The following is a 26,846-nucleotide window of genomic DNA, read 5'->3' on the forward strand; positions in this document are numbered from 1 at the left end:
GTTGCAGCCCTGTAGAGACCTTTTGGTCCAGCATTCTTGTTTTCACATAAGATCTGGAAGCAGCCAGTCATTTGCCTGCATCAGCCCCTAGCACCACTGGGTCTCTGAGGTTCACAGTGGCTCTTCCCAGATAAGGACAGAGCTACCAAGTGGGCAGCAGCAGTAGTGGCAGGACTCATCCACTCCAGGACTGACCTCAAGGTCCCCTAAGAATGAAGCACTGAAGGCAGGTGGTTGCCAGCTAGCATGGACGGGCTTCTCTGCTCAGCTCAGGATATTCTCTCTAACATTCTGTCCTTGCTCAGAATTCCCGGGCAACTCTGCGCCTGAGACCCCTCAGCCCCAGGCAGTTCAGGCATGCTCTGTCTACTACACTGTAAAGGAGAAGTGTGAACGCGAACCTCAGTCTCATGCACAACCCCGAGCTTGTTTCGGCACCCACGTGAACTGCATTTGTCACTATTACACACAATATGGTGCCATCATGCATATTTTATACATTTGATCAGCCAATATTTATATAACTTTCATAAATCAGTGATTCTCAAACAGTGTTACCCTATAGGGTGGGCAGAGGTGCTGGTCAATATAACAAAACTGAACAACAGTGGTAGGAAAAAGGTACACTTGTACTTATCTTCAAGTTTAACATGTAAATTTTTTCTGTTCAATGGCCTCTACCTCATATTTTTTTTTTTTTTAGGATTGGGATTGGACTTAGCAAAACATTATGATTTTCAAGACGCTGAGCTCACTGTTTTGTGGCATTCTTTGCAGAACACCGTGACCTTCTGGGTGCCCCATGTGCTGACAAGTGTCAGAACAGTGGGTGTCCAGCTGACGTGAGGCTGGACTTGGGTGATAGGCACGTTGTGGCCATAGCTCCCCGCTCTGTGAAATGATGAGATCGACATATGGAGAATTTACACTGTCACCCTTCAAAGAAAGGAGCCAAGTCCTGGTCCCTCCTCTCACCTTGACTTTCCCAACAAAACACCCTTCTTTCCTGGCACCAGTATAGCATGTGTGTGTTGGTCATTTAGGAGCCCAGGTGCCTTGTGGCAGAGTAAAGACACACACGGAAAAAGTGGTATTTTCTTACTCAGCATCCCGGAGCACACCTGGAACATGATGCCCTCCTTGAGATTTCCTTTAAAGACCCTGTCACCCTTGAGGTTTCCATCCCAGCTACCCATAGAAATCATTACTTCTTTTGTCTTGCTCTCGGCTGCACAGACTTCTTGGTCCACCATGGAGAGGGCTTCTGTTCCCAGCCATCCACTGTCCTGTGGTGAACCTCTCTCCTCTCCTCCTGGCCCATTTCTCTCCCAAGTGTGTGCTCAGTCTGCACCATGTGGTCAGATCATCTCAAGTTTTGATCCAGCTCCCAAAGAAGCACTGAGTGCCCCTTCACTCTCTCACTCTGACTCCCCAGCACTTGGGCTTTGCTGTCTCTGTGTCTGGAGTGCTCCACGCAAATTTCTCACCCCAACCGCCGACATGCTCAGTTACCTTCAGTTTTTATGATGTGCCCTCACCCAGTCATGCATCCCCTGGCCACACAAGCCTCAAGATCTAACTCCAAATTATTTCAAACAGCATTATTACTCAACTGTTCAATTTAGTATGCCAATGTCTACTGAGCTCCTCAGTGTGGCAGGCAGGGAGTTAGGCTTTGGGGTTATGGAACTCAGGAGACCATGCCTCGGCCTTCGTGCTGACGTTCTAGAGACAGGAAAGCAAACTGAACTTTCACCACAATCACAGACAGAAAGCAAAGGCTTCAGTCCAGATAGACACAAAATGCTGAGCAAGTACGAGAAGGAGGCATGCTGAGCTGTGACCGGGTCAGGGTGGGATTTCATAAGGTGGCTCAGAGGGAAAACCAGCCCCAGCAGAGATGCGGAGTCCCAGGAGCGTGTGCAGGTTCCAGGCACCAGCAGTCAGCCCTGGGTGAAGGAGACAGCAATGGGAACATGCTCAGGGTTCAGCCCAACTGTGGGGGCTTTGACAAGAGAAGCTAAGCTACGGTGTTAATTCCAGTGTGCCATCAGAACGTCCGAGTAAAGTGCACTCGATATATATGTTTTAGGGCATTTTATTCACTTGTGCATGAAACTTCCATCCTCCCCTGGCTTGACCTCAAGCTTCTGTTGTTGGCAGTTTTCATATCCTTCTTGGCTGTCTTGTCACAGCTGCATACCTACTGACTCTGTTGTCTTCAGGCTTTGCAGTGCTTTTATTAAGTGGAAAAGCCATGGCAATAATCTATGATAGCTAGGTTATTCGCTTTATCAAAATGTGCTGGTTTCTCTCCTCTCTTGGCTCTGTTTCAGACAAACTTAGCCTGGTGATTTTCCAAAATAATCAGATTTCTCCTTGCACTTCCTTTTAATCCAATCATTAACAAGCATTTTCAGGCAAACTGCTGATGTACAATCTGAGAAGACTTTCTCCTACCTCCGTGGCCCTATTTCCCACTATTTCCGTATGCAAACCCATGGTTCCAGCCAACTAGTCATTGTTTCCAAAATACACCATGTACATTCTCACCTCTGTGTCTCTGCCCATTCAATGCAGCTGCCTGGAACACCCTTCCCACTCCCACTTCCTTGACAAAGCCTCAGTCAAGCTCCACCTTCTTCCTAAGACCTTTTTAGATACCCTCTACCTTTAGTGACCATCCTGTCTGACCTTCCACTGCACCTGCTCTGCTCCACTCCCCGGGTACTCAGTACCTGTTCCAACAAATGTCACTTAGCTTCTTACCGTGACAAACTGCCTCTGAGCTAGAAAAGAACAAGAATCCTTTCAGATTTCTCTCTATCCCCAGCACCTTACACAAAATCCTACTTGAGGAGTGAGGACTCCGCAAATGTCTGGGCTGCTGTTTTTCACCTAATTCTCGAACAACATTTTTTATTGCTTCCTCGGTTGACCCAACTTGCACATTTGAGTTTTGTATATGAAGTTTTTCCAACATGAAATATACCTGATCCTTTCCCATGATATTGCCATAATTAGTTTTCTATTTTCTTCATAATAATTGGCAATAAGGGAACTGAGAAAACGAGAAATGCAGTCTTTGAGGGAACCTGATGCAGCCATTGAGGCCAGAGCTGCCCCACTGGGATACGTGCCTGGTCCTAGGGGCATCTTGCAGGCACAGAAGCCTGTGCTTGAAGGCCAGATAGCCAGGTTGAGCAGCAATGGGCACTGGGAGTAAAAAACACTGGCAAGTCTGGGGAGTTCTGAACCAGCAAGAGACCTTCCTAGTGGATGCTGGGTGTTGACTTGGCAGAGTGATTGGTCAGATTTAGGGTGAGAGCATCTGTGAGGATAAAAGATTACAAGATTCCTGTAATTCCTGCGGACTGGGAATACAACTCCAAACAATATCTAGCACCTAGTAGACATATACTAGGTGCTTCACAAGTATTTGTTAAATGGATCTTTCTTTTCTTCTTTTTTCCTCTCCTTCTTCCTTACTTCCTCCTTCTTCTCCTTCTCCTTCTCCTTCTCCTTCTTTCTTGGCTTTACATAAGCGTTTCTCAAGTGCAGTCTATATCAGAACCTCCTGGGATTTTGTTAGCAAATGTGGAACCCTGGAATCTGTCTCCTTCACAAGCTCCCAGGGGTTATTTTATGATCAGCATTTAAGAAACACTGATCTACAGCCCACCCACAGTCTCCCATGTGGAGTCCCTCATGCCTGCCTGCTGTGGGCACAGCCCTTCTTTTTGCACTGTGCCTCCTCCCAGAGATCTCCCATCTGGCTGTGGATAGAAGCAGATCAGATTTGAATGCAGTCTCAGGTCTGCCCCGAACAGGCTGTGCACAGGCCATTTGAGCCTCCGAGATGCATCTTTATCTATAAAATGGGGCAAAGGGCCAGCCCCACCCACCTCATGAGATTGTTGTGAAAACCCATCCCTGATGCAACCAAGACTCGACTGGTATTTGCTGAATTAAATTTAAGAATCACTTACCTGACAGCACTTTGGAAGGGACCTGTGGATGTCAGGTGAGTGCATAACCAACGTTTAGACTGGATCCAGGGTCAGAAAGTTCTTGAAAGGAGGAGAAGCCTGGAGGTCTTGGTAATTGGAGGGAACCCAGCCTGGCATGTGGAGGCTTTGCTGTGCTGATACACTGATGTTCTTTCACTGAAAAAACAAGCAAACAAACAACAACAAAAAAAAAACATTGCCACATGATGCAAGGATCACAAATGGAGAACAAGATGATGACTCAGTAGCAAGGATAGTAATGTCAAGAGAAACAGGTTCACCGAAAGAGATGTTAGAAAGTCTTTTACCCTCTACTTGACTGACTGAACCTGCCTTATACTTAAGAGTCATTTGGAGGGAACTGGCAGGGCAGCCAGTTACCCTAGGAGAGCGGCCTCCAGGGGCTGCCCAAGTCTGCTGTGTGAAATTCAGGGCTAAAGCTCTAAAGCTCTATTGATCTGTGCATGTGTTTGCGAGGGCTGCAGTGACAAAGTACTACAAACTGGAGGGCTTAAATGACAGAAATGTATTGTCTCACAGTTCTGGAAGCCAAAAGTGTCAAATCAAGGGGTCAGAAGAGTTGTTTCCTTCTGAGGCTGGAGGAGAATCTGTTCTGTACCTCTCTGGTAGTTTCTGGTGGTTTGCTAGAAGTCTTTGGCATTCCTTTGCTTGTGACAGCATAACTCTGATATTCATATGACTTTCTCATTTTATCTCTGTCTCCAAATCTCCCCTTTCCACGAGGACTTGATCATATTGGATTAAGCTCACCCTAATGACCTCGCCTTAACTAGATCATCTGCAAAGACCTTGTTTCCCAGGTACTAGAGTGGTGGGTGGAGACAGGGGAGGGGACAATTCAATTCATGACACCTGAGTATTGTGTGTCCTTAGTCCATTTCAGTCCCCACCCAGCCCTGACTTGACCCTCAGCTGCTTTGGGTCTGAGCAACACCAGCTGCAGAAGCTCTGACTTGGGACTGACAGAAAGAGAAGGGGAGGGTGACATCCATCTTCCAGAGCCTTTCCTGTTGCTCCAACAGACAAGGGGACTCCCCTTCCCAAGCCAGAATCCCCCAAAGAGAGCCTCAAGTCCAGGTTCAACACTTAGAAAAGGCCAGGCATGGTGGCTCACACCTGTAATCCCAGCACTTTGGGAGGCTGAGGCCAGAAGATTTCTTGAGCCCAGGAGTTCAAGACCAGCCTGAGCATCACGGCAAAATCACATCTCTACAAAAAATAAAAAACACTTAAGAAAACAAAAATGACAAGCAAACAAGCTGATACAAGAACCTAAAATCGGCCAGGTGCAGTGGCTCATGCCTATAAGTCTAACATTTTGGGAGGCTGAGGCAGGTAGATCACCTGAGGTCGGGAGTTCAAGACTAGCCTGGCCGACATGACAAAACCCTGTCTCTACTAAAAATACAAAAATTAGCTGGGTGTGGTGGTGGGCACCTATAATCCCAGCTTCTTGGGAGGCTGAGGCAGAAGAATTGCTTGAACCTGGGCGGGGCAGAAGTTGCAGTGAGCTGAGATCGCACCACTTCACTCCAGCCTGGGCGAAAGAGTGAAACTGTCTCAAAAAAAACAAAAACAAAAAAACCTGAAATCTTTCAGGGCAGGCCTTGCTTCAGGACATGTTCGGTGCAAACCTCACCACCTTCTTCCTCCACTCTGCCAACATGGCCCCAGCCAAGAAGGCACTAAGCTCCCAAAGGGCTTACACAGGGATTTAGGTCAGAACACTGAGGTTCTTTCTTGGCTCTGCCATGAGGTGAGTCTGTGACATTAGACAAGTCACCTCTCCTTCCCAGGCAAGCATCCTCTCAGAAGTGTGCCTTGCAACTCTGCCACTCCATAGACACTGTGCACATCTACCTTCATAGTCCGTGAGCCGCAGCAGTCCACTTTGTCACCATCCAAGTCATGTGGTAGCCCATAGGTCCCACTGTGTGCTACCTTCCCTCATCTTACGGCACCCCCAGTGTCACCACTGGTGTTTTGTCACATAGGAAGGTTACTCAATGTTTCCCTCTAGAGCTCTCTCTGTACCAGCTTCTGGGGGTTTCTGGCCTCTGTTCCCTGGCTGAGGGCAGTCCCAGAGTTGTAGACGTTAGGACTGGAAGGATCATCTGCTTCTGTCAAGCCAGATGAAGAAACTGAGGCACAGACTGGCATCGTCACAGAGTGGGCAGAACCTAGGCCTCCTAATTCTCAGCACCCCCTCTTTCCTATCCAGAAACTACAGCCTGCAGGCTGCGTCTGTTGGCCTCTGTCCCTTCCCCTTTCCTTCTGCAGCGGTGAGGACAGCCTTTAGAGTGGATAATCTCCTTCGCCATGGTGCCTGCTGTCGACAGGTGTGGAAACAACAGATGCACGGTTTTGTCACAGATTTTGCTCCTGTGTGTCACTCAAAAAGGTGATTCCTCTTCATTTCTTCTTACCTGTTATGATCCCCAGGATGGCCAGGCCCTCCTTCTGGCCCCCACCTTGAAGACTCTGCAACTCACACACACAGTCTCTCTCTCTCTCTCTCTCTCTCTCTCTCTCTCTCTCACACACACACACACACACACACATGCACACACACACACACAAAACAGTCACACACACATACACACACACTCTCTCTCTCAATGTACCCTAATTCAGGCTAAAGCCCACCCTTTACAAATGCCTCCTCCATGAGCTAGTCAAGCCCATCAGGTTGTATCTTAGTTAAGATCTCAGAAGCAAAGAATCCCAGCGTTCAAAAGAAACTTAGAGGTCATTTAGTTCAACTGTCCGGGTGAGGGAGGCGTCTTTATGTGACTTGATTATATTCAAGATTCCCTGGTTCCTCTAGCCTCTCAGTCTCTGCAGTCACCCCAATTACATCTGTTGTTTCCTTCCTGTTCCCCCTTCTCTCCCTCTTCACTACCCACCCCTACTTTCATGGTTTCCTGCCCTCAGCAGGGGTTCTTCTCACCCCCCTCTATTTCCCTCCTTACCCATCTCTGGGTGATTTTTAAATCACTGCCCACTAAACTCACATTTATAGCATTATAACTTTGAGCTGTAGAACCTAACAGTACTTTATGTCCTTTACTATCCATCCCCATCCCCAACATACACACATATTCACACATGCACACACCCACTCATTCATAGACACATTCACACAGACACCCACATACACACCTCCACAGATATTCCACGGAGCTATTTGTGGACAGAATGGAAGGAGATAGTGCATGTAAATGGGTTGAAAAGCTTTAAGGTTCTATAACATGTCAGGGACTATTAACTTGTAAGTTTCTCAAGGGCAAGAACTGTCTTCTACTCAGAAACCATCTCTCCACATACACGCAGCCTGGAATATTATTATACACAGAGTGGGTGCTCACTGAATTGAAATCTAATGTACTGAAAATTGCTTTAATATCAACCCGTTAAACAAAAAAAAAGCACTAATAGCCACAGGCCTCTGACCTCAGGGGGAGATGAGGGTTTAGCGCAGTAACTTGTACAGTCGCTAAGCACGTAAACGCATACCTGCCTTGTCTGTTTCCCTCTCCAAATGCAGAGACCCTGGACCTTCCTTCTGAAGCCCAGAGGGCCCTTCCACAGCCCTGGTGTGTGATGCCAGGAGTCTGCAAGTGTCTAGGAAGCTCAGTGGGAAGGATCTGGGAAGAATGACCTCTAGTAAACCTGCAGGGAGCACTGGGAAGCTCCATTTGCCGCCCCTGACTAGAAGTTCATGTTTAATCAATTAATTATTGCTTTCAATAAGTGTTTGTTGACATCCACAGAGTAGATATAAACTCTAGGCTATCAACAGAGGAGATTTTTAAAAATACAGATTCAGGGATGCTATGCCAAAAGATTCTGACTGAACTGACCTGAGGCGGGAAGTTTCTAGACTCTCCAGGTGATTCCAGTGTGCAGTTGGGAGGAGGAAAGCACTACTTTACCCACTGCAAAGCATGCCTGCATGGTCAGATAAAAGCTGCACCTCCCCTCAAGGAGCCAGGCATCTGGAGGAAACACTTGACAACAAGATTCAAAGAGAGGACGGGGCTGGGGAGGTCGGTGGGAGGATGGAGAAGGTTCTGGAAGGTTGTTCCTGGTTGGCTTCTCTCCTTGGGCTTCTGAAGGCCAGAGTGCAGGGTGTGGAGTAGCCATACCCAAGGCCACATCCACAGAGGGGGAGCATGACTCCTGCAGGAAGGAAAGGAAGGGAGTCCCCTGCTTGGGAAATGGTGCCCGGTCTTAAAGGGAGAAAGTGGCCCATCTGCTGTTACTTTATATCCCTTATATTGCTAATATAATTTATAGGATCTTAGACAGCTTGAAGAGACCTCCAGAAATCTCTGAGACAGCACCAAAGGCGACCCTACCCAGGGAACCCTTGGACTTGGTGACCTTTGGGCTCAGAGCAGGCAAGTGTGTCCCACTTGCCTCAAGCTCTCTGGCCCCTGTGCTCCCAAGGCCTCTAGCCTGGCTCCAGGAAAAGGCAGGGCCTCATGTCAAGCAGTACTTTTCTTAAGGAGCTTAGAGGTCTATTGACATTTGAAGCAGCTCCATCCCTAGAAATCCACACACTGAAGCCCTTCCTGGGAGGGAGGTGACAGGGTTAATCTAAGGGCTGGGGGAGGCGGAGAAAGGCCTTGAAACCACACAGTGAAGCCAACCAGATTAATAGAGGAAGAGAGAGGGGGGTAGACCATTAGGAAGACAAAGAGAAAATCATGCTGGAGCAATAGAAAGGGAAATCTAATATCAACTAGGGAAAAATAAATGGAGATTAGGGCAAACAAATTAGCTTTAATGGGTTCAATGCTAATACAAGAATAACAGCGGAGCTGCGAATGCCTTTGAGGGGAAGATGGGATAAAGAACCTGAGCAGTCATGCAAGCAATAAAGATTATGCAGGGAAGGGGGATGGCCAAAAGAGCCAGCGGGGAGGGAGAGAGAGGGGAAGACTACAGGCAGATGGGTAGGGGATCGGTGGCATTGGAGGAGTCTGCCATCTTTGACAGGATAGGACTGGGACAGAGAGCTGGTAAGAACTGGGGAGGCAGCAAGCAGGAGGGAAATAAAAGAAAGCAAGGAAACTGGGAGACATTGAGGGCAGGGATGCAAACCCAGAGCGGGAAAGACTGCGAAGAAAGGAGGCAGCAATGGATTTAAACAAAGAGAATGGAGGACAACCAGCCACTGCGCAAGAGTGGAGGGAAATAAAGAAATTAGGTGCCCTCTCTGACTGGAGAAAATTTAAAGAGGAAAAATTAGGCCCCAAGATAATGAAAAGCTAGAGAGGATTTGGAAGTGAGTTTTGGAAAGCACCCATACTTGGTAGGTGACGGAAGGGCATATTCGTTCTTAGGGAGAGGTCTAGCTATTCTTGGAATACAGTGCTGCTGCCTCGGGTGGCACTGGAGGTGGGTGGGCAAAAGTAAGCAGTGCAGAGCATTCACTATGGCATCTGAGCGCTCTCAGCTTGAATCTCAGTCATGCCACTTTGTAAGGGTGGAGCCTTGAACGTGTTACATGCCGTCTCTGCTCCTCATCTTCTCATTTGTAAAATGGGGATAACGTACTTCATTCTTCAAAGGGTTGTTGTAAGAATTAATTGAAAAGATGCATGTGAAATACTCAGTTTGGCCCCAAAATAAGCACCTCCCATTATACTGACTATAATTATTATTCTTAGGCATTGACTAATGTGGAAGAGGGGCTGGGTACTAAAGATAGCCCTTCCTCCCTCCTTCCCCCTCTTTCCTCTTCTTTTAGGTCCAACATTGGTGAAATACGAGCCTAGTTTGATTCTCTCCCAGATAGAGTCTAATCCAAAGGAAACCTCTTTATCCATCCTCTGTCTCCCTCCCCTGTCCCTCCCCAGCTCCCTCTCCCTCCTGGGGATGAAAGAATAGTGCTAAGCCCTCCACCACAGCCACCCTCTGGGCTGATGTAAGGCAGAAGCATCTAGGGAAGCCAAATTTTATATTCTATTGGAAGACCCTCTTATATCCGCCTGAGCTTCAGAGTGTAGTAGACAAGGAACTGGAGTTGGTCCTCATGGCCTCACATCTTAGGGTCCTCCTGGGCTGCGTTAAAGAGCATAGGCACCCCACCAGGGAAACAGAGCCCCCAAGACCAGCACACAGCAGCAATAACAAGCCAGGAGTCAATCAGTAACAGCCTAGTCACGGGCGCCAGAAGGGGAAAGAAGGAGCTGGGATTATTTCCTGCCCCCCCCGGGCATCCCAGAACCCTGCCCTTTTATCATTACTAAGGATTTTGGAAGAGTTAGAAGGGAAATCAATCCAGGCAAGAAGAGGGGCAGATAGTGGTTGGGGAGCTTTGCCATTTGCTAATAAATAAGTTAATTAACTTGAAATCATTACAAAAAGAATCTTCCCATAAAACCATAACCTCCAAGAGGGCAGAGACCCATCTGTCTTCATCCCTCTATGTCCCCAGAACCTGGAGCAGTGTCTGGTATGGAAATGGTGGGTCTCGGTGGTGAGGGTAATGGCTAACATTTGTGGAGGGTCTACTGAAGCCCAGGTCCTGTGTCAGGTGCTACACGTGCACCATGTTATTTAGATCACTGGGCACACCTAGAAGGAAAGACAGAAAGAAGTGACAGAAATTCATGCCAAAGTCATAAGTTAGTCAGAGGTGAAGCAGGGGTTTCCGACTCTCTCCTCCATGTAGCTTCAAGGAATGGAAATAAGTGAATACATAAGCCTCACCCACTCATCAGGGCAAGAGGACAGATTTGAAAGCTACCTCTCAGTTTGGGTGTTATTATGTATATTCTATATATATTATATATATCCTATATATATAATATATTCCATATATATTATATATGAATATATTTCATATATATTATATATATTCTGTATGTATTTTTTATATATGTACGTGCACACACACACACACACGAGGGACTGATAAATGGGCCACCTGGAAAGTAGTAGAAGTTTAAAGGATAGTGGAAGGACTTTGTTCTTGTTGTTGTATGTGGCTCTTGTCGGCCAATACCTCAGTAGCAGTAGTTGAATCAGATTCCAGCTCTCAGCTCTCCCAGAGCCAGTCGCACATGACCCCCAGGAACAGCTGCAATGTGCCAGCCCTTCTGAGATCCAAGTCCCAGCTCCACAGGCCCTTCCTCTAAGCATGTATTCTGATAACTCCAGTTTCTTCCTTTTGCTTCCTCCAGCCCAAGGGGCAGTTGCTGCTTCCTGTAGCTACTATCTCTGGGTTATTTCAGTGCTTCCTTTGTGCTCTTACAGCCCTCCAACACCAGACAACAATTCCCCATATTAAAGCCCCTTTGTTGAAATACCTACGAAGGTTTCTGTCCTCTGATCAAGCCCTGGCTGATACCAGAAGAGATCTGAGGAAACCAGATTCTAAGACTGGATTGATCATGTCCTTGGCCTTGAACACAATACTGAGCTCCTTGGCAATGAGAACTGGTGCCCACTTTTTTTTTTTTTTTCTGATTGAGCCCTGGCAGGCATAAGCATGCAGCATGGCCCACACAGTCCTGAGTCAGAAACTTCTCATGGTATCTCCGAGTCTGGAATGCCTGAGTTCTAAGGAGGAGTAGTATTTGCTGCTAACCCTCTGCCTCCCTAACTTGAGCTGTCTCTGGTGGTTTTTCCTTTGATGGATGTTAAAATCTTCCCAACAAAGCTATCAACCCAGTGAGGGAGGAGTCTGTGTAGATCACTTCCCATTATTCTCCATAGAGTCTCTATGGCCAAGGCTAGAAGAAAAAGACTTCTTGGCTCAGAATCCGAAGACTAGAGTCAGTGATAGTTTCTTTAGTGGTGTAAAATGGCAAGAGTAGCATTAATCTCACAGAGGACTCCTGCAGAACACACTGCCACATTCAACCATAAAGCTGTTCTCAACAGTGTGAGCCTGGCAAGTGCTCACACGTTTATTGTTGACATTGAAGGTCTGATATGTAAGCCAACAGGAAGACCTCTGCATTCATATCCTGACTCCTTCAGAAGAAGGGCAAACCTCTCTCTCTCTCTCTTTTTTTTTTTTTTTTGGACTGTGGAATCTGGACCATCCTCTTTAAGTAACTCGTTTCTATGAGTATATGTCTGTGGAAAACAGAATTCTGTTTAAGGCAAAGAAGGTGTGGGCTTCACTAAACTTGTTGTGGATCTTCCTCTCTCCTTCCCTTCCTCCCTCCCTCTATACCTCTCTTCCTCCTTCCCTCTTTTTTCCCTTCCTTCCTTCCTTCCTCCCTCCCTCCCTTCCTTCCTTCCTCCTCTCTTTCCTTTCTTCTTTCCTTTCAATAACCAGCAGGCACTTATATTCTGCTTAATGAGATTATGTCCTGGCTTATTTAAAAGAAAGGACCAAAGAGAGCAGGCAGGGAAAGCCAGGGAAGACTTACTGTAGGAGGGAGCTTCCTGAACTGACTCCTACGGCATGAATGGAAATCAATCAGGAGAAGGTGAGGACGGGCACTCCAGGCATGGAGGACACAGTCAAGGACCCAGGAGAGGATTCAGATGTGGCAAAAGAATGGCAAACAATTCTGTGTTATTAGGGCATCAGGTTCAATGCTCACACAGGTAAGAAATGAGGCTTGAACACTAAGTCAGGGTCAGGTAGTGGTGGGCATTGACTTCAAGATTTAGTAGCTTGGACTTTGCCATGAAGAAAATGATGCCATGTCTTGCAAGGATTCTTAAATATGGGAGTGATATGGCCAGACTAGGGTTTAGATGTGTTGCTCCCCAGCTGGGTAGCAAAGGTTCACTTGAGCAAGGTTGAGTCCAGGTGAGTAGTTAACTCCTACTCACCTTCCACGCAGGTTACATGTCATTTACAGACATCTTCCTAATCAGCTTGAACTCATTTTCTCTTGCACCCCACCCCAGTATTTTTTAACACTGCACCTTGTTGTGTTCTTCTTAGCACAATTACACATTTATTTCTGTATTTACTTTTTAAATATACCCATCTTCAGCCTACCTATCCCTAACCTGGAAGCTCCACGAAGGTAGAAATCAATTCTATATAGTCAGTTCTATTAAAATGCTTGCTACATGGTAGGCATAAAAAATATATGTAGAATGGATAAATGAATGAGCGAATGAATGCTGGGGACAGGCAGGGAGATATTGGTTAGGTAAATATTTAGGAGGTAAAAAGTGGTCTTGTGAGTATTTCACATGTGGAGAATGGAAAAAGATAAAGGTGATTAGTTGATTCATGTGACATAAGTTTATTGAATACCTAATATAATTTAATAATGATCAAAATGAAAGAAGCCTTGCCTTCATGGAGCTTTCAATCTGGTGAGAGAAGACAGTTATGATTCATACATATACAGTTATGGTTATGCAAAAAATGTAAAATAAAAATTTGGACCTAAAGATGCAATTAAATTTATCTATGATACCTCCCCATTCTCCCCAAAATTCCTCCCTTGACTATGAGACATTTTCTTCCTCTCATTTTCAACCAGATTCCAAACATCAGTTATATTTGATGCTACATTTCTATGACTGCCATTCAAGAAAGGTAGAACATGTTATGAGAATACCCAAACAGAAGCCTGCACCTACTCTGTAGGATAAAGCAAAGCCACCGAGGAAGTGACTCAGTGTTGAAATATAAAGGATGAGCAGAAGTTAACTAGCTAAGACGGGGAGACAAGAGCTCCAGGAGGAGGGAACAGCATGTGCAAGTGCCCCAAGGCTGGGGACACAGTTACTTCCAAGGTCATGCAGAAGACTGATGACCGTGCAGCACAGAGAGTGTGGTGGCAGGTGGCAGGAGGCTGAGTGGAAGGGGCAGGCCCTGAGCTTGCATGACAGCTGGTATTGTTACCAACCAAGACAACACTAGAGGAGGAGCCCCCTTATCACCTAAGAGGAAATCTCCAATAGAAATTGAAAACAAAAGTTGGGGGAAAGACCTGACTGGGGTTACCTGGGATGCCCATGATGCCATCAGGAGATGGGTAGTAGGTACGACAATGAGAGTGTGTGGGATCACCAAGGATGGCCATGAAGGGGGAGAGAAACACTGAGAACAGAGAGAAGCCTGAAGGGAGAAAACATACGTCATGGAGCAAATGAGGGAAGAGAACCTCATTAAAGCAAACAGAAAGCCTAGACTGAAGGTATAAGGAATCAGGAGATGGGATTGTCACTAAAATCTGTTCAAGAGGGAACACATGGCACCCTCCAACCACTCACTGTCCATCCATGGCCACTCAGCACCAAGCATGTGCTAAGCAGGAGGCACAAAGCAGGTTGAGCACGGAACGTGAAGGGAGGAATGGGCTGCAAGTATGGCTGCTTTTTGAGAAATTTAGTTGAAAACAATAGGAAAGAAGAGTATCATGGTCAAGGGAAGAATTTTTTTGTTTAATTTATTTTGAGGTCAGGGGCTGGAGAGGCAACATAGATTATTTTAATTCCATTTGTAGGTTTAGGGGAAGGACCTGGTAGAAAAGAAGAGGTAAGTAATGTTTTAAAATGGAAGGATAATTGATGGAGTAGGATTCCAGAACAGGTAGAAGGGCAAGAGATCAATGAGAAACACAAGCCACAGCTTTGCCTAGCTGCTGTCTTTCTGTTCCAGTTTCCCTTAGGAAGACAACTGTAAGGCACAGAGATAACCAAGGGTTATGCAGCAAGCTGGGGGTAACAGCAGATGCAGGATGCTGCTTTCCAGCATGCCAGCCCCTTTTACCCAGTCCAAGGGTCTCATGTGTCCAGGTAACCCATAACCTCATGTATGCTGGCGTGATCTGGTGTGCAGACTTTGGACACTGGGATTTTATGGTCCTGGGATACTTTCTTCAGGAGCAGTTGGAGGCACAGGCCCTGCTGGCCTTTACTCCAGAAAGACACCAAGTCAAGAGGATTAGCTAGGAGGTGGCACACGGAGATCACAGACCTGCAAATGAGCAGCGGGGGAAGGGAAAAACACCAAGCTGAGAACGCCAGAGACTGATTCATATGGACAAGGCCTTTCCTTTGTAGAAGGGGAATAGGCCTGGCATGATTTGAAGGGCACCCAAAAAGGCCACTGCACCTCTCACTATAGCCCTGCCAAGGCTCAACCACCACCTTGACACTCTATGTGTCAAAAAGCCCCAGGTAGTTCAATGGACACTTTTGCAGAACAACACATTGAGCCATTGCCACTTTAGAACTGGGCAGAGTGGCAACAGATAAAGCAAAAGGATAAAGGGGAAAGTACTGAAGCATGGGATTTGGGGGTCCCATCATGCAGAATCGTGGGAATCCATGCAACAACCATAACCAATGTAAACCATTTTTCTACCACTTGTATATATGAAAACACTAATTACAGTAGACAAAGACAGGCCCTCTGCCTTTGAGTAACTCATAAAGAAACCCAAATAGAGAAAGTTGCTGTTCAACGCGGTCAGTGCTATCATAGGAATTTGTGCAAAGGACTATAGGGACATGGGGAAAGGATTTCCACATCTTAAGGGTTTGGATATTGGTGCATGTAACAAGAGTTTTGGTCAATGACTGTCTCTTTTCTTTCTGCCATCCCAACTACTCGGAGCTCTATAAAGGATGAAGAAACTACCAACAAAGTCCTAAGACCTCCCTGAATGGTCACTTTTCAAAAGGATACGTTTCTGGACAGCAAGCTTCACCTAGAACTTTGCTGAGCTCCAATCCCTTTACTGTAAGATAAGTCCTCTCTGACCACAGGAAAGCTTGCATTTCCTGTCTGAGTACCTTCCACTCAGGAACCTGCTTGCATCCGGCCAGGCGGTCTTGTCTTCCTCCCCCATACCCACCCCACCTCCCCACTCACAATCTTTCAGACATACAAAGAGTCCGCTTATGAGGCTTCAAACCTCTTCCTGGGTCACACCTTCCCCCCCCCACCCCACTTCCCGCCCAACCAGGAGGCTCCTACTCATTTTTGGCTTCCGGCCTCAAAGCCCACCCCATCTGCAGCAGCATGAAAAGGTGGTCAGCACAGTGGGCACCAATCGTCCCCCCACCCCAGTGCAGGAAGGAAGACTGCACCCACCTCTGGGCATTTGGTGGTGACTCACCCAGAAGAGTCCACTCCCCCACACCGGACACAGGAAAGACGAAAGCCTTTCCATTACAGGGACTCAGCTCAAAACCTCAAACCATAGGGACCATCTCCATCTGCAGCCAGCAGGCTCTTTCCAGATTCTTTCCTGCCTGTCCTACAGCCACACTAAATGTCTTTCAATTTCTTGAAGGCACCAAGACTTTACGCATGGATTTTCTTCCCCCTGAGGAAAATTCTTTGCCTAGTTACCTCCTAGATACGCTTCCTTGCAGCTTCCCTCTAACCACTTATGGGCTCCGCGAGCACCTGGACTCATATCCTTCAAGAAAGGTCACCATTAACATGGTGATTCCTAATGTATCTTATCATATCCCCCAAAAGGTTCGAAGTTCCTTGAAGGCCAGGATTCTTGTCTTGTTCAAGGTTGTATTCCCAGTGCTTTGTACCTGAGTCATGATAGGCACTTGGTCAATGTCTTGAGTTGAAAAGAAATGAAAACCATAATATACAAACTATCATTATTATTCTTAGAAGAATGTCGGAGGAGTATGAAGAGTTATTCTCTTATGTTTAATTTACCAGCCATCACCTGGACTAAACCAGTGGTTTTCAAAGTGTGTCCCTGGCCTAGCAGCATTAACACCATGTGGAAACTTCTTAGAAACATAAATTCTTAGTTCAATCCCAGACCTACTGATTCAGAAACTTAGGGCATTGTGCTCAGTAGTCTGTATTTTAATAAGCCTCACTGCCAAGTGATTCTGATGCACACTGAAGTTTGAGAAAACACTTCCTATACCTAGTCCCAAGCTTGGGTCATAACATTCAACCATGGGAATATTACAAATTAGAAAAACATTACATTTATAGCAAGATTTGTTTATCTAAATAAATACTTCTCCATCCTGATCCCCCTATCTTCTTCTTCTTCTTTTTTTTTTTTTTTTTTGGAGATGGAGTCTTGCTCTGTCACCCAGGCTGGAGTGCAGTGGCACGATCTCGGCTCACTGCAAGCTCCGCCTTGTGGGTTCACCCCATTTTCCTGCCTCAGCCTCTGGAGTAGCTGGGACTACAGGTGCCCGCCACCACACCCAGCTCATTTTTTGTATTTTTAGTAGAGACAGGGTTTCACTGTGTTAGCCAGGATGGTCTCGATCTCCTGACCTCGTGATCTGCCCACCTCAGCCTCCCAAAGTGCTGAGATTACAGGCATGAGTCACCATGCCCAGCCCCCCTATCTTCTTATAGGAGTTTAAGTCAGCAGCAGGCATAAGTTTTGTTAAGCTCCATTCGATAGATAAAAACACTAAGGTTGAAAAAATAAAACCCACTTTCTCGAATGATAAGACTAAAACAGGCAGTGTCAAGGAAGGGATCAGGCCCAAGACTCTTTCTACAGTAACACAAAGTCATTCAGAAGGCAGTCAAATAAAACAAGCACCAGAGAATTCAGTTTAGGGGCCAGAAATGTGAATGCATCTTTCCCAGCACTACAATGCTTGCTGATAACGGTAAATAACCTCTCAGGGTTTGGGTTTCTAAGGATGTGAGTCAGTCCTTCATAATAATTAAGGGCAATGGCCCACACAGCTTACAGCGTCATTTTTTTAAGGCACAATACCCAATTCATGCCACCCCAAAATGGAATTTGTTTAAACCTGCTTCACATTTGTAGAGGTGAAGAACCCTCACCTCTAAGAAACCTCGCTTCCAGATGTAGAGGTCCCAGCACAAACACCTAAGTTTAAGTGGATACAGCAGGGAAAGTTCTGGAAAATAAGGACAAAGCTGGACTCTTGTCTGTGTTTGGGTGGCTGTCTGGCGCCCCCTTGTGTTCAGTGCCTGGACCCAAAAGAACCGGAAGGCAACAATGATGCAGTGAGGGCAAACGGCTGCAGCAATTCATAAATGGCACTCTGGCCAGTGAAGACCAGAGGAATGGGCTTAGGACTGGGCAAAGGCCCCTCTGCCCACCATCTGGGCTCTCCTAAAGGCCCTCCAAGCACTCTTCCAGCCCCAGTGGAGAAGCAGTCACTAGGAAGGCTTGCCTGGATGGGCACAGGTGGAAGCTGTACCTAGGCTCACCCGTTGTCTCCACCAGGAAGATGGATCATTGCATCCTTCTTGCTGGGTGTTTGGCCAGAGGGCTTTTCCTCCTGATTTACTGCCCAGGGTAGAGGCTTAGAGCACTCCCACCCTCCTTTTTTTTGAGACGGAGTTTCGCTCTTGTTGCCCAAGCTGGAGTGAAATGATGCGATCTCGGCTCACCGCAACCTCCACCTTGGGGTTCAAGTGATTCTACTGCCTCAGCCTCCGAGTAGCTGGGATTACAAGCATGTATCACCATGCCCAGCTAGCTTTTATTATTATTATTATTATTATTATTATTATTATTATTTGTATTTTCAGTAGACGGGATTTCACCATGTTGGTTAAGCTGGTCTCGAACCCCCGACCTCAGGTGATCCACCCGCCTCAGCCTCCCAAAGTGCTGGGATTACAGACGTCAGCCACCATGCCCAGCTCCCACCCCCTTTATTAGAGGGAAAGTCAGTGTTCTGCTGAAGACAGCTTGGGCCCCTGAGGAGACATTGCAAGGCAGTTCTGAATGTGCTAAGCCAGTGGGTGATAATGGGCACTGTGTGCCCAGCAAAGGCACTTCCCACCCTCGGCCATAAATAGTCTTTAACTGGTTCACACAGAAGCCTGGGGTTGGCTCTTCCTTCTCACCTGTCCGCTCCCTGACTCCTACACCCCAGGGCTCTACCCTCCCAGTCATATCACCAAATCCTGCCCGTTGTGAAAAGACCATGGCATGTTCAGCACAAAATAGCAATGCCAATGACAAGCGTCCAGGTGTAGCTCTAGCCCCAGAACAGGGCTCCCCTCAAGGAGCAGCCCTGATCTGAGCCTTAAATTCTGGTTGGATCCCAGCTCCTCCTCATATAAGCTGAGTTAAACAACACATATAAATCAGATCACTAAAACTCTCTGAGCCCCAATCTCCTCATGAGAAAAACAGAAATCTCGGCCCTGAAATTAGCCCAAAATGGTTCTAGGGACTATAGAGTTGAATATGTTGGAAAATCTAACAGACAAGTATCCTCTTGCCTCTGAGTCTTTGCACATTCTGTTCCCACTGCCTGGAACAGTTTTCTCCCCTCTCTCCCTCACTTGGCTAGTACCTGTTTATCTTCAGTCTCAGCTTAGACCTCCTCAGGAACCCTTCTGTGTTTCCTTGAGCCAAGTCAAGTTCCCCTCCAGTGGTTCCCATAACTCTCTGCATGTCACCAGTCCCAAAAGTGGTCACAAAATATGTTAACTGGTTGTTTGCTGGTCTGGGACCTCACTGTAATAAACCCCATGAGGGAAGAATAGGGATCATGTCTGCCTTATTCACCTTGGTATCGTCAGGGACCTGTATAGTGCCTGGCACATAGTTGGCACTCAATTCATATGGATTTGACTGGATAGATGGGCTCAGAATGAAACATAGGCTGGGGCCAGAGAGCAGAGGCCAAGTCAGGAAAGCAGCTAAGGGAACGCGTACACATATCCATCCATGACATGGACAGATTTCCACAGTGGCCTGTAGCCCCCGTGTCCATCCTGGAACCCAGTGCTATCTATGCCTGTGAGGACCCTGCAGCAGGTCCCTGGTGCTCTGGCCTGTTAGAGAAAGAAGGAATCTTGGGGGTCATTTAGGCCAGAAGTCCACAGATAGGGCTCAGGCCTTCTCTGCCCAAGCTCTACCAGAGAGGTTCTACTTTTATTCTTTTGTATTTGTTTTTCTCAATGGGGTAGTATTTTAAAATCTGGTTCCATGAGGAGAAGGAGAAAGGTGAAAATCACCTGTGCCCTCATTTTACAAAAGGAAAAGAGACTCTGAGAAGAGAAGGGGTTTTTCTGAAGGTCAAACGGCTCAGTATTGGCATGGGAAGACCCCACATCCTCAACTCCTTACACACTTTTCAGAGGGAGGAAAATAGGGGATTGTGATTTGGAGTGAAGGGCTGAGTCTGCCCGGAGAGTCTCCAAGCCCAAGGTGCTCCTGTGACACCATCCCATCGTGGGGGATGAGCATCACATACCATTTGTGCCAGCATCCTGGGAGAAAGAACTGCAGAGGGGCCCACAGGGCCTGGCCGTGGGATTTCGTGGTCACAGTCAAACACACACACACACACCCGCACCTGCACTCATAGCTAATCCCCACCCAAACTCCTGCCTGGCCCTGACAACTGTCCCTGGGAATATTGTCTCCTTAGGCCATGGAGGGCTGAACCAGCTGGGAGGGGCCTTTGTGAACGGCAGACCCCTGCCGGAAGTGGTCCGCCAGCGCATTGTAGACCTGGCCCACCAGGGTGTGAGGCCTTGTGACATCTCTCGCCAGCTCCGCGTCAGCCATGGTTGTGTCAGCAAGATCCTCGGCAGGTAAGCACGAAATTCACCGCGGGCTGCCTTCCCTGCAGGGCTTGACCTCTCCAGCTGACGTCAGGGCAGCTGGAGAATTCCCCTCCCGGGGAATAGGGATTTGCTCCCAATGTCCAGCTTTGGTCCTGAGACCTGAACAGTTATGGTGGTCCTTCTGGGCCTCCACCCCGCCACCATGTTTCTACTGTTTTCTGCCCTTCCTTCTTTCTTTGTCCATTTATCCTTTTACTTTCTCCCTCTCCCTTCTTCTCTTTTGCTCTATGTCTCATTTGCTGTAGGCTTCTCTTCTTCTAAGGCAGGAGAATCTTCCCCAAAGGTCCTCCTCCTACCAAGACCTAGGGAAATTGGGCCACTAGGGAGGGGACACACAGTCAGATGAGCTCCCAAGGTCTAACCCCTAAAAGAGGGACCTCTGAGTTTATGCTTCTCAAACCATAATTCCCCAAGACCCCAGATCAGCGCTTCGTAGCCCTGGCAGCACATGAGCGTCACCTGAGGAAGGCTGATTCTAAAAACAGCAATACTGTTTATGCCCTAGCCCAGACCAATTAAATCAGAACTTAAAGGAAATAGGCCCAAATTTTGGTTTATAACTCCCCAACCCATCCGCCCCCAGCCAGAGACTCTAATTCTCTGCAGCCAGGGTTGAGAACCACTGAACCAAAGGTTCAAGAGAGACCAGGAGCAGCAAAGGCCTGCTTCTGAGCTGACACAGTCACAGATTCCAGTCTGCAAAGCCACTTCCATTAAAAACGCCTCTGTGCCAGAGCTTCCAGTCAGCTCTGTGTGCACGTGCCTGTCCCCCTGCTCTGACCCTTAGGTGGATTTAGGAGGAGGCCTGGACAAGGCAAAGGGACCTGGACTGTTCTTTGAACCGTGAAAAGCCTGGCTCCCTTCCTGAAGTAGTTAGGGAAAGGTGTGATGCTTTGCTGGGCTTGGGAGAGGGGATTCCTGTGATGGGCTGTGGTGTCCCAGAGGAGATGAGTCCCGGATGGAAGCAACAGATGAATGGAGTTTTAAAGAGCCAGGTTCTTTTTCATGCAGATGAGAGCAGACAGTTTCTACAACAAGAAGAGGAGGATATGCTGACATAGGCCGTTGATCTGCCAAAGCAACTACTTGGAGGATAAAGGGAGGGGAAGGGTGGAGGCCCCAGAAGAGGAGGCTCAGCTTAACAAGCTGGACCTGGCTGGGGATCCAAGCAAGGTCAGGATTCCAGAGTCCATGAGGAGAAGCTTCAACTTGAACCTGCTAAAACCTGATAGAAAACTAGCGACCGGGGGGTGAGGGATATGCCTCAAGCTTGGACAGGGCAGGGAGCAAAGGTGAACCAGCAAGATAGAGCAGAGGGTCCAGTGACCTCAGCTAGCTTTCTAAGTGGCCGAAGAAAACAGTCATTGGCTGGTGGCTGATGCCTGTAATCCCAGCTCTTTGGGAGGCCAAAGGCGGGCGTTTCACTTGAGATCAGGAGTTTAAGACCAGCCAGGCCAACCCAGTGAAACCCGTCTCTACTAAAAATACAAAAATTAGCCGGGTGTGGTGGCAGGCGCTTGTAATCCCAGCTACTCGGGAAGCTAAGGCAGGAGAATCGCTTCAACCCAGGAGGCAGAGTTTGAAGTGAGCCAAGATTGTCCCATGCACTCCAGCCTGGGTGACAGAGTGAGAGCCTGTCTCAAAAAAAAAAAAAAAAAAAAAAGTCGTGCTTTAGCCAAGAGAAGCTGGATAGAGCAAACTGCTGTGCCCCTGTCATTCACACATCAGGCACACCAAGATTTCCTTTCTTATAAGGGAAATCTTTTGTGTCCCATATGATGGCTGTTGCAGGTGCTAGGACACAAGAGACTGGTCAGAGGGAAGAGAGAGAGAGAAGCCAAGGTGAGGCCTTTAGCGGAGGGTGCTGGGTTGGCAGTAGCATGAACCTACCCATGCGAGGGAAACAGATAGTTCCATGCATATTAAGCATTTGAGGACAGCCTTGGGGGCACGTTTCACTCTCATACCCCTCCCCAGAGGCCTTAGAGAGGAGGGAGGCTCTGGCTAAGTCACTGTCTAAAGACCCCACCTGCTTATTGGGTAATTCTTTGGGGTTCTCTATTGGAGTAGGTACTACGAGACTGGCAGCATCCGTCCTGGAGTGATAGGGGGCTCCAAGCCCAAGGTGGCCACCCCCAAGGTGGTGGAGAAGATTGGGGACTACAAACGCCAGAACCCTACCATGTTTGCCTGGGAGATCCGAGACCGGCTCCTGGCTGAGGGCGTCTGTGACAATGACACTGTGCCCAGTGTCAGTTCCATTAATAGGTAAGAGAGAAAGCAGCCTCTGGCATCAGGCTGGGGCCCCTGGGCTTTGGGGAAATCAGGAAAGAAACAAGAAGGAACTGGCTTGGGTGGAGCAGAGGCCGGGAAGGGGCCTGATGCTGAAGAATCAGGCAGGGAGCACACCTGGCTCCAGGCAGATACCATACCTCCCTGCCTCCTGCCTTGCCCCATGCTGTGGGGCACCCTCCCCCTGGCCCCAAGCCATAGTGTGCTATCTACAGTTTCCTTCCTCAAACACCACATCCTCTTTCATTCAATAAAAGAATATTCATGAGTTGATCCTTTTCTAAGCCACCAGACCCCTAACCCGGCCCACATTCAAGCATTCACTCATTTTTTTAGTCCCTCAGTGATTCACTCACTGCCTCAATCAATCATTTACTTACTCGCTTGTTCATTAATTCATTCGCACATAATTCACTCATTCATCTTGTGCGAGGTCCTGGGGACACACAAAACCCATCTTTGCGGAGCTTACGGTTTAATGAGAACACAGATATTAATCAACTACCTACAAAAAATATTGTAAAAATACAGCTATAAGTCCTGCTAAGAAAAGGAACATGAGGATATGCAAGCTAACATAGGATTATTTGGTTTATGAAGGTCATGAGTCTTCCCCTGAGTAAGAAAAAATAAGAGAACTAGGTGAAAAGAGTTTAAACAGCTATGCAAAGGCCCTGTGGCTAATAGGATCAAAAGAAAACCAGTAGATAGGCCAGGTGCAGTGGCTCATGTCTGTAATCCCAGCACTTTAGGAGGCCAAGGCAGGTGGATCACCTGAGGTCAGGTGTTTTGAGACCAATCTGGCCAACATGGTGAAACTCCATCTCTTCTAAAAATGCAAAAATTAACTGGGTGTGGTGGTGGGTGCCTGTAATCCCAGCTACTTGGGAGGCTGAGACAGGATAATCGCTTGAACCTGGGAGGCAGAGGTTGCAGTGAGCTGAGATCACGCCACTGCACTCCAGCCTGGGTGACAACAGTGAGACTCCATCTCAAAAAAAAAAAAAAAAAAAAAAAAAAAGAAGAAGAAGAAAAAGACAACAGAAAGAAAAGAAAACCAGTAGATAGAGAGCAGGGGAGCATAAGATAGGCTGAAGTTGAAGATGTCAGCAGAGGTGGCCTTTCAGAGGCTGGGAGCTGTGTTATACCTTCTTGCGTTTGGTCATAAAGCAATGGGAAACTGTTGGCAGATTTTAAGCAGGTGGTCAACTTGCATTTCAGAAAGTCCACTGTGGCAGCAGTAGGGAGAATCACTTAGAAAGGATCAAGAGGGGATGGGCGTGGGCCAGTGAGTGACTGTGGAACAGTGGTGGTGACATGCACTAAGGTGCTGATGGAGAGAAGAAGAGAGGGGTCAACATTGGCGAGGTTCACAAGGTCAAAACACAGAACTCAATGATGGGTTTGATAGGAAAGAGAGGGAAGCAGATGTTAAGCCCCATCTCTGTTTTGGCCTTGAGCGACTGATGGTACCAATCATGATACGGACAACTGGGGAGGACTAGGCGTGCAGAGTAGGGTCACGGACTTTACTGTGAACAGTTGAGTTTCAAGTGCCTTTGAGATACCCAAAGGGGTATCAAAAAGGCAACTGGGTCTGGGGCAGCCATGAGTTCTCTTTCCTCCTCTTCTCTCTCATGGCCTTTCTTCTCTTCATCACAGAATCATCCGGACCAAAGTACAGCAACCATTCAACCTCCCTATGGACAGCTGCGTGGCCACCAAGTCCCTGAGCCCCGGACACACGCTGAGTGAGTGCTGAGAGACCTGGATGCACACACATCCTTCAGTGTACCCACATATACACAGAGGCACACACAGACACACCCACACAGACACAGCTGTGCACAGTACTATTCACAAACCCATGTGTGGACTGAGCTGTGCCACTACGACAAAGTCTGGCCTGTTCCCAGGGCAGATTCACTGAACTATGGAGAGGTGCAAACATTTGAGACAGCTCTGACTCCAAGAATCCCTCCCACCAGCAGGCCCCCTGGAGGAAGGACCTGAGCCCCTTCGGGGCTCAGTCCATGGCTCGGCTTGCTGCCTCCTCCACAGAGTCAGCAGGGGCTGTGAGGGGTGTCACTCCTGCACCCTGACCCTCTCCCCGTACCCCCCGCAGTCACCCTGGAGTCACCCCAGGCCTGTGAGTGGTGTCACTCCCACCCCTGACTCTCTCCCTCTCCCCACTGCAGTCTCCAGCTCAGCTGTAACTCCCCCAGAGTCACCCAGGACTGAGGCGTGTCCCACCCCTGACTCTCTCCCTCTCCCCCGCTGCAGTCCCCAGCTCAGCTGTAACTCCTCCAGAGTCACCCCAGTCGGATTCCCTGGGCTCCACCTACTCCATCAATGGGCTCCTGGGCATCGCTCAGCCTGGCAGTGACAAGAGGAAAATGGATGACAGTGAGTGCTGGGACAGGGGGGCAGCGGGGGTGCACGAGGGCAGTTTGCTCAGGCTTTGATGGGGACAGGAGCCTTTCCACTTATGACATGGGACTCTGTAGGAGCTCGGCATGTGACTGTCACATGTCCTGTCTGTCAGTTGGCCAAGGCTCCTGGGCCCAGGTGGCTGGCCCTTTTTCTCCCTCCACAGTGAGTTGGCTTGGAGTCAGTCCTCTACTTTGGCCTAGGGCATGAGTAGATATGTCCCCTAAAAGCTTTCTTCCTGACTGGGGGGTACCAGGTGATCAGGATAGCTGCCGGCTGAGCATCGACTCACAGAGCAGCAGCAGCGGACCCCGAAAGCACCTTCGCACGGACGCCTTCAGCCAGCACCACCTCGAGCCACTCGAGTGCCCATTTGAGCGGCAGCACTACCCGGAGGCCTATGCCTCCCCCAGCCACACCAAAGGCGAGCAGGTGAGAAGCTGGGCCCTGGGAGGTGAGCAGAGTGGGCAGGGGCCAGAGCAAGGTGTGCTCTCCAAATGTGCCTGCGCTCCGCCACCAAAGCAGCTGGAAGTTGCATCAATGGGCTCAGGGCACCTGCCTCATGCAACTCCAAGCCTGACACATGCTTTATCTTACCAGATGCCCTGGCATCTTCCTCTCTTTCTAACCCTCCTGGCTTACTTAACCCAAAACCTTTGAGCCTGGGCCTTTCAGGGATGGCAGCACAACCTGATGATGCCATCCCTTGCCATCAGCATCTTCCCCAGACCTCGAGGTCGGGTTCCACAACTCTGAAGCAGTAGCACAAAGCCTTCACATAATGACCTCAGCCACCACTTCCTAGCCCCGCCTTTGGCTACTCATCCTGCACACCCCATGCTCTTGCATTACTCATGGCCGCAAGCACGCCACCCTCGCTCACATCTCTCTGCCCTTGCACACTGTGTGCCCTCCACACAGAATGCCTTTCCTCCCACTTCTCTGCATGGAAAAATACCATTAGCCTTCATGACTCGGCTCAAACATCACCCTCTCCGTGAGTGCTCCCCTGCCTCTCCGACATGAATCATCTCTCGTGCCTCTTGTCCTTCTGCATGTCCCACATGCCGCTCTCAGTAGCTTCTCACAGTGTAGCTTAATAACGTGGCAGACAGAGAGGTACAAAGACATGCGGACTCCTTAAAGACAGAGAAGCCTCATGAAACATGAAACGTCGTTTTTATTCCCAGCACCTACCATTGTGCCCCCCCTTATAATAGAGAGTAATGGTATAGTGAATGAATGAACGAATGAATGAGTTGAGAAATTCAGAATAATACATCACAAGCTACAGGGAATTTTTCTTGCTAGTACTCAGGACAGGTGAAATGAATCATAACGGGTTGGCGTCTGTGACAAGCTGACAGAGATGTGAGAGGTCCCACTCCAAGGCCAACAAAGACTCTGCAGCTCTGGCAGAACCACCGAGCTCTCAGTCCCTAGTCATCACATCTTTTTCCCTTAACCCCACCAAGTCAACCAGATGAGGAGTGTCTTCAGGGTGGTGTCTGTTGCCCCTCTTTGCCCATGCCGTCATTTGCTGTAGGAGTGAGGCAAGCCCATATGCCTTTAAG

The 26,846-nt window shown here is 48.1% G+C and overlaps 1 protein-coding gene and 1 long non-coding RNA gene across 6 annotated transcripts in view; one reads left to right on the forward strand and one right to left on the reverse strand.

The window, feature by feature from the left end:
* PAX8 (paired box 8) overlaps positions 1-26,846 on the forward strand; it is a 62,928-nt gene that overhangs the window by 11,404 nt on the left and 24,678 nt on the right. For all 5 annotated transcript variants that reach the window (XM_025354017.1, XM_025354019.1, XM_025354020.1 and 2 more), the window contains exons 3-7: positions 20,352-20,517; positions 22,621-22,818; positions 24,505-24,593; positions 25,126-25,248; positions 25,529-25,704. In XM_025354017.1, coding sequence (XP_025209802.1) covers positions 20,352-20,517; positions 22,621-22,818; positions 24,505-24,593; positions 25,126-25,248; positions 25,529-25,704 — 752 coding nt within the window. The remainder of the gene's footprint in view (positions 1-20,351; positions 20,518-22,620; positions 22,819-24,504; positions 24,594-25,125; positions 25,249-25,528; positions 25,705-26,846) is intronic.
* LOC112604699 lies at positions 1,765-8,329 on the reverse strand. Its single transcript, XR_003115266.1, has 3 exons — positions 7,895-8,329; positions 3,990-4,166; positions 1,765-1,949 (listed from the first exon to the last, which is right to left on the reverse strand). It is a non-coding gene; the product is annotated as an uncharacterized LOC112604699 (long non-coding RNA).

Source organism: Theropithecus gelada, chromosome 13 (assembly GCF_003255815.1).
Source record: "Theropithecus gelada isolate Dixy chromosome 13, Tgel_1.0, whole genome shotgun sequence".
NCBI classification, from domain to species: Eukaryota; Metazoa; Chordata; class Mammalia; order Primates; family Cercopithecidae; genus Theropithecus; species Theropithecus gelada.